This window comes from Scaptodrosophila lebanonensis, unplaced genomic scaffold (assembly GCF_003285725.1).
Source record: "Scaptodrosophila lebanonensis strain 11010-0011.00,11010-0021.00 unplaced genomic scaffold, SlebRS2 tig00001445-arrow-arrow-pilon, whole genome shotgun sequence".
Taxonomy (NCBI): Eukaryota; Metazoa; Arthropoda; class Insecta; order Diptera; family Drosophilidae; genus Scaptodrosophila; species Scaptodrosophila lebanonensis.
In genome coordinates, this window is record NW_022060757.1 from 229,547 (window position 1) to 242,632 (window position 13,086).

The window sequence follows — 13,086 nt, forward strand, 5'->3', positions numbered from 1 at the left end:
AATTTCTTTAGATTTAGTTTATAATTCATACTTTGGGCTGAATAAAAGCCAGTTAAATGTCTTTGGAAAGATTTCTTGCTTTATGTTTAAAGGATTACTGAAAATAAATTTTGATTTAATTGTTGTTGCGAACGAGTCTATGAGTCATGATGTTGTATTGGGCAGGAATTTTATGAATGCGATGGATTTGAATATTAGTCCAGACACCCTTGCAACTATTGAATTAAAAAAAATACATGTAACGAATACGGGGTTATCGAGAGACAATGAAAATGTTGGTTCGGCATACAAAGCAGAAAATCCATGCGTTTCGAAACTTTTTTCAAATGAAGCTGATCAGCGAGCAGCGGCCCCTATAAAAATCGAAAGAGAAGCAAAGAAAATATCAAATCAAGCGGTTAGCAATATTAATGATAGGCAACATAGATGTAAAAGAATGTTACGGGATGAGACGTTTAATGGAAAATTAATATGGGATGAGACTGTAGAAGACCAATTGTTACGTAATAAAACTGCTAGTAGGGGACTGTTAGATGCTAAGACTGTTAAAGATCAAATTTTGGGAAATAAAACTGTTGCTGAACAATTGTCAGGCGTTGAATCGGTTAATGAGCTAATTTATGAAACTGACAATGCAGGCGTATCCATGATGGATAGCTTTGAGAAAGATATGTTTAATATTAACATAGTCGACAATCAAATGACAGATTACAACTGCGGTGAAAATGTAGATCTCGAAACAAAAGGTCGGTTTGTCAAAATGTTCGAAGAGACTTATTTAAATGCAAAAAAGCCAAATTTCCCGATGATTAGGAGTGAAATGAAAATTTGTTTGGAAAACTCAAAACCTTTTAGATGTTCACCAAGACGGCTCTCTTACTCAGAGAAAGAAAAACTCCAGGCTATGCTAGACGAGTATTTAGAAGGGGGAATAATCCGGCCAAGCGAATCGGAGTATGCTTCACCCATTGTGTTAGTTAAAAAGAAGACGGGCGATTTACGACTATGCATTGATTTTCGTAAATTGAATAAAGTGCTAATAAAGGACAACTATCCAATGCCATTAATAGACGATTTATTAGATAGGCTCCTAAATAAAACCATATTTTCAAAATTAGACCTTAAAAATGGGTATTTCCATGTTTTTGTTAATGAAGAATCGGTGAAATATACATCCTTTGTAACTCCACTAGGCCAATATGAGTTCCTAAGAATGCCAATTGGGATAAAGAATGCGTCAGCCGTATTCCAGCGTTTTGTGAACAAGATTTTTGATGATTTAATTAGAGAAAGTAAGGTTATTGTCTATATGGATGACATCATGGTGGCGAGCACAAACATGAAGGAACACTTAAATACACTGGGGGAAGTTTTCACACGATTAGTTCAAAACACACTAAAATTACGGATGGATAAATGCGAGTTTATGCAATCGAGTATAAAATATTTAGGCTTTCGCATATCAAGTAAAGGCATAAGGGCAGAAGACAAAGGTTTAGATGCGATTAAAAATTTTCCAGTTCCTGATAAGGTGCAAACAGTCCAAAGCTTTCTTGGCTTGTGTTCATACTTCAGGCGTTTTATTAAAGATTTCTCGGTTTTAGCCAAGCCACTATATGATCTTTTGAGAAAAGACAAACCATTTTCATTCGAGGAAAAAGAATTAGAATGTTTTTTAACTCTTAAGGACAAATTAATGCAGTCTCCTATTTTAGCCATTTACGATTATAAGGAGGAAGTCGAATTACATTGCGATGGAAGTTCATTAGGTTTCGGAGCGGTACTCATGCAGAAAAAAAGCGATGGGAAAACGCATCCAATATTTTATTTTTCTAAGCGTACAACAGAGACAGAGTCAAAATATCATAGTTTCGAGCTAGAGACATTGGCGATAATTTATGCCATACGGAGATTTCGAATTTACCTACACGGGAAACGATTCAAAATAGTCACAGATTGCAACTCTTTAACCCTTACATTGAACAAGGTTGATTTAAATCCTAGAATCGCTAGATGGGCATTGGAACTGCAAAACTACGATTATGAGCTAGTTCACAGAGCCGGGAGTAGAATGCAACATGTAGACGCGTTAAGCAGATGCACAAATATTTTGGTAGTGGAGACAAATAGTTTTGAGGACAATCTTGTTATCTGTCAAGCAAGAGACCCAAAAATACAAACGATTAAAAAAATTTTAGAGAAAAATGAGCACAAAATGTACGAGATGAGAAACGGGATTGTTTATAGGAAAACAAACGACGATAGGTTACTCTTTTACGTACCGGGAGATATGGAAAGCCATGTACTGCACAAATATCATAATGAACTGGGCCATATTGGCAGGGACAAAATGATGGACATTATTTCGAGAAGTTATTGGTTCGCAAATCTTAAGGAAAAGTGCAGCAATCATATTGAAAATTGTCTGAAGTGTGTGGCATTTTCGCCAAAGAGTGGAAAAACGGAGGGACTTTTACATAGCATACCAAAAGGGGATAAACCATTCCAGTTAATACATATTGATCATTACGGACCAGTAGCTACAGGCAGGGCAAATAAACATATTTTCTTGATTGTAGATGGGTTCACGAAATTCGTTAGACTATACACAACGAAAACAACGAATACAAAAGAGGTCATGAAAGCGTTAAGAGATTATTTTAGAGCATATAGCAGACCGAAATGCATAGTTTCTGACAGGGGTAGTTGTTTTACGTCCAAAGAGTTTGAAGAGTTTCTGACTGGTTTGAATATTAAACATATTATGATAGCGACTGGATCTCCAAAGGCAAATGGACAAGTTGAACGGATAAACAGGAGTTTAGGTCCAATGATTTCGAAGTTGACTGAACCAGATAAGGGCAGACATTGGGACTCAGTAGTCGAACAAGTTGAATACTCCCTTAACAACACACTCCATCGTAGCATTAAACAGATTCCAAGTAAGGTATTGTTCGGCGTAGAGCAGAAAGGTGATATATTAGACGAGCTCAGAGAAAAGTTGGAAGAAGTTAACAATACGGTTTATAAAGGCAGTTCCAAAAGAATCAGAAATGAAGTTAAAGAAACCCAAAAACGTTCACAGTCGTACAATGAATTATATTATAACAAGTCGAAGAGAAAACCGCGAAGCTATAAAAAGGGAGACTACGTAATGGTAAAAAATTTCGATTGCACGGTAGGGGCTGCTAGAAAGCTGATTCCCAAAAACAAAGGACCATATGAAATAGCAAAAGTGTTGCGAAACGACAGGTTTCTGTTAAAAGATGTAGAGAATTTTCAAGTTTCTCGAAACCCATACAAGGGTGTTTGGAGTGTTCAAAACATACGACACTGGATAGGGAAAAGAAAATAATTTAAGAATATTGTATAATATCGTCAATAAATTTAGACATTAAGACACATATTGTAAAATTTAGATATAAGAAAATTCTGAAATTGTACATAAATTTAAGAAAATGTAACACACCGGGATCAGGAGATCCGGCTGTCAGGATGGCCGAGTTGTAGTAGGATAAGTAGATACATCAGAACTCTGGCAACCCTATCAGCTGTTTTCCCGATCTCGCTGTACCCTGTAGCTCGAGCAATTCGCTCGAGCTCAGTCTCTGACGAGTCACCGAATAAAGAAGACGTCTTTTGTAATTGTGCAGTGTTGTGTTCTCTACTACGTTTTGCCTTCCACAAACTCAGAAGTGGGATTAACGCCATGAACAGTACCAATTTCAACATTTTTTCGGTCACCCAATTAAAAAGGTGGCTAACCGTCCTTGGTTTGCCGACAAGTGGCACGAAGGCGGAACTAATGGCTCGTCTTGGCCAGATTTCTCCGGAGCTCCTCGGCGACGCTCCAACTGCAGACACAGACTACATTTCCGAGGGCTCCGGCGATGAGCAAGCCCAAGTCTTACAGGCCGAGTGCAGCGTCTACTTGGAGCAGCAGCAAGAACCGAGCGTCGTCTGCCAGCCGCAGCATGACAACCAAGATGGCGTGACCACGGCGTCGCATGACCTTCTAGAAATTATAAAGAATTTGCAAGCAGAAGTAAATGCGAACAAAATGTTGCTGTTACAATTTCGAACGGAGGCAGGCAAAAATATGACGCGTCAAGCGGCGAGCCATAGCAACGCCAGCAACATCCAAAGGGACGGCATAGCAAGCAACGACGACGCCAGTAACGGTAAAACTACCAGTGAAGATGGCAATAGCGACAGAGCAGCCGACGCTGACACCGATAACGGCAACACACACAACGTCGACGTCAGCAGCAGCTTAAACACCAACGAAATGGAGATGCAACGAGTGAGCGAATACGAAAGATGCCAGACAGTGAAAAATATATCAACTGCATTCGCTTTCGCAAAAGAAGCTTCTGTTGAATTTGATGGCAACTCTTGTGCGCGCATTTGGGTAAATCAGCTCAAGAACATCGCCCAGATTTACAAATTAGATGATTGCAGTCTTCGTATGTTGTTCATTGCCAAGGTGAAGGGAAACGCTCAACGCTGGCTACATTCAAATTCAACACGTATGCTTCAGCCCATAAATAGGCTTTGCGATCAGCTAATTATGGCTTTTGGAGAGGAAACATCAAAATCAGAAATAAGACGCAAATTTGAGCAGCGCAAATGGCGCCAAGACGAGAGGTTTGCCATGTACATGGAGGAAAAATTGGTGCTGGCGCAGTCCATCAACGTCGATACAGATGAGCTTATGGAGCAAATCATCAAAGGCATCCCATCAAAGAGCTTGCGCGATCAGGCTCGCATACAACGCTTCACTGGGCCGGAGGAGTTGCAGAAGGCATTCGCCAACGTGCGCCTCTCAAAACAGGTACCAGCAGGTGGCGCAAACAGGGAGACATCGTCCATGTCTGGGGCCAGCTACGATTCGCGCTGCCGAAACTGCAACTCAAAGGGTCATTTTGCCAGAGATTGCCGCAAGCCAAAGCGGACAGCCGGATCATGTTTCGCTTGCGGTCAGATGGGTCATTTTGTGGCGCAGTGATCGCAGAAGAAGAGTTTGAGCGATAATAAATATGTAAGGTATTTTAAAATACACTTTTTAAATAATATTAAATATGCCCTCATTACAGAATGCCTCATAGACTCTGGTAGCGCCATTTCTTTTGTAAAAAGGTCATGCATACCAAATGAAATTTCTTTAGATTTAGTTTATAATTCATACTTTGGGCTGAATAAAAGCCAGTTAAATGTCTTTGGAAAGATTTCTTGCTTTATGTTTAAAGGATTACTGAAAATAAATTTTGATTTAATTGTTGTTGCGAACGAGTCTATGAGTCATGATGTTGTATTGGGCAGGGATTTTATGAATGCGATGGATTTGAATATTAGTCCAGACACCCTTGCAACTATTGAATTAAAAAAAATACATGTAACGAATACGGGGTTATCGAGAGACAATGAAAATGTTGGTTCGGCATACAAAGCAGAAAATCCATGCGTTTCGAAACTTTTTTCGAATGAAGCTGATCAGCGAGTAGCGGCCCCTATAAAAATCGAAAGAGAAGCAAAGAAAATATCAAATCAAGCGGTTAGCAATATTAATGATAGGCAACATAGATGTAAAAGAATGTTACGGGATGAGACGTTTAATGGAAAATTAATATGGGATGAGACTGTAGAAGACCAATTGTTACGTAATAAAACTGCTAGTAGGGGACTGTTAGATGCTAAGACTGTTAAAGATCAAATTTTGGGAAATAAAACTGTTGCTGAACAATTGTCAGGCGTTGAATCGGTTAATGAGCTAATTTATGAAACTGACAATGCAGGCGTATCCATGATGGATAGCTTTGAGAAAGATATGTTTAATATTAACATAGTCGACAATCAAATGACAGATTACAACTGCGGTGAAAATGTAGATCTCGAAACAAAGGGTCGGTTTGTCAAAATGTTCGAAGAGACTTATTTAAATGCAAAAAAGCCAAATTTCCCGATGATTAGGAGTGAAATGAAAATTTGTTTGGAAAACTCAAAACCTTTTAGATGTTCACCAAGACGGCTCTCTTACTCAGAGAAAGAAAAACTCCAGGCTATGCTAGACGAGTATTTAGAAGGGGGAATAATCCGGCCAAGCGAATCGGAGTATGCTTCACCCATTGTGTTAGTTAAAAAGAAGACGGGCGATTTACGACTATGCATTGATTTTCGTAAATTGAATAAAGTGCTAATAAAGGACAACTATCCAATGCCATTAATAGACGATTTATTAGATAGGCTCCTAAATAAAACCATATTTTCAAAATTAGACCTTAAAAATGGGTATTTCCATGTTTTTGTTAATGAAGAATCGGTGAAATATACATCCTTTGTAACTCCACTAGGCCAATATGAGTTCCTAAGAATGCCAATTGGGATAAAGAATGCGTCAGCCGTATTCCAGCGTTTTGTGAACAAGATTTTTGATGATTTAATTAGAGAAAGTAAGGTTATTGTCTATATGGATGACATCATGGTGGCGAGCACAAACATGAAGGAACACTTAAATACACTGGGGGAAGTTTTCACACGATTAGTTCAAAACACACTAAAATTACGGATGGATAAATGCGAGTTTATGCAATCGAGTATAAAATATTTAGGCTTTCGCATATCAAGTAAAGGCATAAGGGCAGAAGACAAAGGTTTAGATGCGATTAAAAATTTTCCAGTTCCTGATAAGGTGCAAACAGTCCAAAGCTTTCTTGGCTTGTGTTCATACTTCAGGCGTTTTATTAAAGATTTCTCGGTTTTAGCCAAGCCACTATATGATCTTTTGAGAAAAGACAAACCATTTTCATTCGAGGAAAAAGAATTAGAATGTTTTTTAACTCTTAAGGAAAAATTAATGCAGTCTCCTATTTTAGCCATTTACGATTATAAGGAGGAAGTCGAATTACATTGCGATGGAAGTTCATTAGGTTTCGGAGCGGTACTCATGCAGAAAAAAAGCGATGGGAAAACGCATCCAATATTTTATTTTTCTAAGCGTACAACAGAGACAGAGTCAAAATATCATAGTTTCGAGCTAGAGACATTGGCGATAATTTATGCCATACGGAGATTTCGAATTTACCTACACGGGAAACGATTCAAAATAGTCACAGATTGCAACTCTTTAACCCTTACATTGAACAAGGTTGATTTAAATCCTAGAATCGCTAGATGGGCATTGGAACTGCAAAACTACGATTATGAGCTAGTTCACAGAGCCGGGAGTAGAATGCAACATGTAGACGCGTTAAGCAGATGCACAAATATTTTGGTAGTGGAGACAAATAGTTTTGAGGACAATCTTGTTATCTGTCAAGCAAGAGACCCAAAAATACAAACGATTAAAAAAATTTTAGAGAAAAATGAGCACAAAATGTACGAGATGAGAAACGGGATTGTTTATAGGAAAACAAACGACGATAGGTTACTCTTTTACGTACCGGGAGATATGGAAAGCCATGTACTGCACAAATATCATAATGAACTGGGCCATATTGGCAGGGACAAAATGATGGACATTATTTCGAGAAGTTATTGGTTCGCAAATCTTAAGGAAAAGTGCAGCAATCATATTGAAAATTGTCTGAAGTGTGTGGCATTTTCGCCAAAGAGTGGAAAAACGGAGGGACTTTTACATAGCATACCAAAAGGGGATAAACCATTCCAGTTAATACATATTGATCATTACGGACCAGTAGCTACAGGCAGGGCAAATAAACATATTTTCTTGATTGTAGATGGGTTCACGAAATTCGTTAGACTATACACAACGAAAACAACGAATACAAAAGAGGTCATGAAAGCGTTCAGAGATTATTTTAGAGCATATAGCAGACCGAAATGCATAGTTTCTGACAGGGGTAGTTGTTTTACGTCCAAAGAGTTTGAAGAGTTTCTGACTGGTTTGAATATTAAACATATTATGATAGCGACTGGATCTCCACAGGCAAATGGACAAGTTGAACGGATAAACAGGAGTTTAGGTCCAATGATTTCGAAGTTGACTGAACCAGATAAGGGCAGACATTGGGACTCAGTAGTCGAACAAGTTGAATACTCCCTTAACAACACACTCCATCGTAGCATTAAACAGATTCCAAGTAAGGTATTGTTCGGCGTAGAGCAGAAAGGTGATATATTAGACGAGCTCAGAGAAAAGTTGGAAGAAGTTAACAATACGGTTTATAAAGGCAGTTCCAAAAGAATCAGAAATGAAGTTAAAGAAACCCAAAAACGTTCACAGTCGTACAATGAATTATATTATAACAAGTCGAAGAGAAAACCGCGAAGCTATAAAAAGGGAGACTACGTAATGGTAAAAAATTTCGATTGCACGGTAGGGGCTGCTAGAAAGCTGATTCCCAAAAACAAAGGACCATATGAAATAGCAAAAGTGTTGCGAAACGACAGGTTTCTGTTAAAAGATGTAGAGAATTTTCAAGTTTCTCGAAACCCATACAAGGGTGTTTGGAGTGTTCAAAACATACGACACTGGATAGGGAAAAGAAAATAATTTAAGAATATTGTATAATATCGTCAATAAATTTAGACATTAAGACACATATTGTAAAATTTAGATATAAGAAAATTCTGAAATTGTACATAAATTTAAGAAAATGTAACACACCGGGATCAGGAGATCCGGCTGTCAGGATGGCCGAGTTGTAGTAGGATAAGTAGATACATCAGAACTCTGGCAACCCTATCAGCTGTTTTCCCGATCTCGCTGTACCCTGTAGCTCGAGCAATTCGCTCGAGCTCAGTCTCTGACGAGTCACCGAATAAAGAAGACGTCTTTTGTAATTGTGCAGTGTTGTGTTCTCTACTACGTTTTGCCTTCCACAAACTCAGAAGTGGGATTAACGCCATGAACAGTACCAATTTCAACATTTTTTCGGTCACCCAATTAAAAAGGTGGCTAACCGTCCTTGGTTTGCCGACAAGTGGCACGAAGGCGGAACTAATGGCTCGTCTTGGCCAGATTTCTCCGGAGCTCCTCGGCGACGCTCCAACTGCAGACACAGACTACATTTCCGAGGGCTCCGGCGATGAGCAAGCCCAAGTCTTACAGGCCGAGTGCAGCGTCTACTTGGAGCAGCAGCAAGAACCGAGCGTCGTCTGCCAGCCGCAGCATGACAACCAAGATGGCGTGACCACGGCGTCGCATGACCTTCTAGAAATTATAAAGAATTTGCAAGCAGAAGTAAATGCGAACAAAATGTTGCTGTTACAATTTCGAACGGAGGCAGGCAAAAATATGACGCGTCAAGCGGCGAGCCATAGCAACGCCAGCAACATCCAAAGGGACGGCATAGCAAGCAACGACGACGCCAGTAACGGTAAAACTACCAGTGAAGATGGCAATAGCGACAGAGCAGCCGACGCTGACACCGATAACGGCAACACACACAACGTCGACGTCAGCAGCAGCTTAAACACCAACGAAATGGAGATGCAACGAGTGAGCGAATACGAAAGATGCCAGACAGTGAAAAATATATCAACTGCATTCGCTTTCGCAAAAGAAGCTTCTGTTGAATTTGATGGCAACTCTTGTGCGCGCATTTGGGTAAATCAGCTCAAGAACATCGCCCAGATTTACAAATTCGAATGAAGCTGATCAGCGAGTAGCGGCCCCTATAAAAATCGAAAGAGAAGCAAAGAAAATATCAAATCAAGCGGTTAGCAATATTAATGATAGGCAACATAGATGTAAAAGAATGTTACGGGATGAGACGTTTAATGGAAAATTAATATGGGATGAGACTGTAGAAGACCAATTGTTACGTAATAAAACTGCTAGTAGGGGACTGTTAGATGCTAAGACTGTTAAAGATCAAATTTTGGGAAATAAAACTGTTGCTGAACAATTGTCAGGCGTTGAATCGGTTAATGAGCTAATTTATGAAACTGACAATGCAGGCGTATCCATGATGGATAGCTTTGAGAAAGATATGTTTAATATTAACATAGTCGACAATCAAATGACAGATTACAACTGCGGTGAAAATGTAGATCTCGAAACAAAGGGTCGGTTTGTCAAAATGTTCGAAGAGACTTATTTAAATGCAAAAAAGCCAAATTTCCCGATGATTAGGAGTGAAATGAAAATTTGTTTGGAAAACTCAAAACCTTTTAGATGTTCACCAAGACGGCTCTCTTACTCAGAGAAAGAAAAACTCCAGGCTATGCTAGACGAGTATTTAGAAGGGGGAATAATCCGGCCAAGCGAATCGGAGTATGCTTCACCCATTGTGTTAGTTAAAAAGAAGACGGGCGATTTACGACTATGCATTGATTTTCGTAAATTGAATAAAGTGCTAATAAAGGACAACTATCCAATGCCATTAATAGACGATTTATTAGATAGGCTCCTAAATAAAACCATATTTTCAAAATTAGACCTTAAAAATGGGTATATCCATGTTTTTGTTAATGAAGAATCGGTGAAATATACATCCTTTGTAACTCCACTAGGCCAATATGAGTTCCTAAGAATGCCAATTGGGATAAAGAATGCGTCAGCCGTATTCCAGCGTTTTGTGAACAAGATTTTTGATGATTTAATTAGAGAAAGTAAGGTTATTGTCTATATGGATGACATCATGGTGGCGAGCACAAACATGAAGGAACACTTAAATACACTGGGGGAAGTTTTCACACGATTAGTTCAAAACAAACTAGAATTACGGATGGATAAATGCGAGCTTATGCAATCGAGTATAAAATATTTAGGCTTTCGCATATCAAGTAAAGGCATAAGGGCAGAAGACAAAGGTTTAGATGCGATTAAAAATTTTCCAGTTCCTGATAAGGTGCAAACAGTCCAAAGCTTTCTTGGCTTGTGTTCATACTTCAGGCGTTTTATTAAAGATTTCTCGGTTTTAGCCAAGCCACTATATGATCTTTTGAGAAAAGACAAACCATTTTCATTCGAGGAAAAAGAATTAGAATGTTTTTTAACTCTTAAGGACAAATTAATGCAGTCTCCTATTTTAGCCATTTACGATTATAAGGAGGAAGTCGAATTACATTGCGATGGAAGTTCATTAGGTTTCGGAGCGGTACTCATGCAGAAAAAAAGCGATGGGAAAACGCATCCAATATTTTATTTTTCTAAGCGTACAACAGAGACAGAGTCAAAATATCATAGTTTCGAGCTAGAGACATTGGCGATAATTTATGCCATACGGAGATTTCGAATTTACCTACACGGGAAACGATTCAAAATAGTCACAGATTGCAACTCTTTAACCCTTACATTGAACAAGGTTGATTTAAATCCTAGAATCGCTAGATGGGCATTGGAACTGCAAAACTACGATTATGAGCTAGTTCACAGAGCCGGGAGTAGAATGCAACATGTAGACGCGTTAAGCAGATGCACAAATATTTTGGTAGTGGAGACAAATAGTTTTGAGGACAATCTTGTTATCTGTCAAGCAAGAGACCCAAAAATACAAACGATTAAAAAAATTTTAGAGAAAAATGAGCACAAAATGTACGAGATGAGAAACGGGATTGTTTATAGGAAAACAAACGACGATAGGTTACTCTTTTACGTACCGGGAGATATTGAAAGCCATGTACTGCACAAATATCATAATGAACTGGGCCATATTGTCAGGGACAAAATGATGGACATTATTTCGAGAAGTTATTGGTTCGCAAATCTTAAGGAAAAGTGCAGCAATCATATTGAAAATTGTCTGAAGTGTGTGGCATTTTCGCCAAAGAGTGGAAAAACGGAGGGACTTTTACATAGCATACCAAAAGGGGATAAACCATTCCAGTTAATACATATTGATCATTACGGACCAGTAGCTACAGGCAGGGCAAATAAACATATTTTCTTGATTGTAGATGGGTTCACGAAATTCGTTAGACTATACACAACGAAAACAACGAATACAAAAGAGGTCATGAAAGCGTTAAGAGATTATTTTAGAGCATATAGCAGACCGAAATGCATAGTTTCTGACAGGGGTAGTTGTTTTACGTCCAAAGAGTTTGAAGAGTTTCTGACTGGTTTGAATATTAAACATATTATGATAGCGACTGGATCTCCACAGGCAAATGGACAAGTTGAACGGATAAACAGGAGTTTAGGTCCAATGATTTCGAAGTTGACTGAACCAGATAAGGGCAGACATTGGGACTCAGTAGTCGAACAAGTTGAATACTCCCTTAACAACACACTCCATCGTAGCATTAAACAGATTCCAAGTAAGGTATTGTTCGGCGTAGAGCAGAAAGGTGATATATTAGACGAGCTCAGAGAAAAGTTGGAAGAAGTTAACAATACGGTTTATAAAGGCAGTTCCAAAAGAATCAGAAATGAAGTTAAAGAAACCCAAAAACGTTCACAGTCGTACAATGAATTATATTATAACAAGTCGAAGAGAAAACCGCGAAGCTATAAAAAGGGAGACTACGTAATGGTAAAAAATTTCGATTGCACGGTAGGGGCTGCTAGAAAGCTGATTCCCAAAAACAAAGGACCATATGAAATAGCAAAAGTGTTGCGAAACGACAGGTTTCTGTTAAAAGATATAGAGAATTTTCAAGTTTCTCGAAACCCATACAAGGGTGTTTGGAGTGTTCAAAACATACGACACTGGATAGGGAAAAGAAAATAATTTAAGAATATTGTATAATATCGTCAATAAATTTAGACATTAAGACACATATTGTAAAATTTAGATATAAGAAAATTCTGAAATTGTACATAAATTTAAGAAAATGTAACACACCGGGATCAGGAGATCCGGCTGTCAGGATGGCCGAGTTGTAGTAGGATAAGTAGATACATCAGAACTCTGGCAACCCTATCAGCTGTTTTCCCGATCTCGCTGTACCCTGTAGCTCGAGCAATTCGCTCGAGCTCAGTCTCTGACGAGTCACCGAATAAAGAAGACGTCTTTTGTAATTGTGCAGTGTTGTGTTCTCTACTACGTTTTGCCTTCCACAAACTCAGAAGTGGGATTAACGCCATGAACAGTACCAATTTCAACATTTTTTCGGTCACCCAATTAAAAAGGTGGCTAACCGTCCTTGGTTTGCCGACAAGTGGCACGAAGGCGGAAC

General features: G+C 38.7%; 1 protein-coding gene across 1 annotated transcript in view; it reads left to right on the plus strand.

The window, feature by feature from the left end:
• Positions 1-9,933, plus strand: part of LOC115633561 (trichohyalin-like) — a 158,848-nt gene extending 148,915 nt beyond the window's left edge. The window contains exons 6-8 of the mRNA XM_030531017.1: positions 3,861-4,181; positions 9,018-9,460; positions 9,922-9,933. Of these exons, the coding sequence (XP_030386877.1) occupies positions 3,861-4,181; positions 9,018-9,460; positions 9,922-9,933 (776 nt within the window). The remainder of the gene's footprint in view (positions 1-3,860; positions 4,182-9,017; positions 9,461-9,921) is intronic.
• The last annotated feature ends 3,153 nt before the right edge of the window (positions 9,934-13,086 follow it).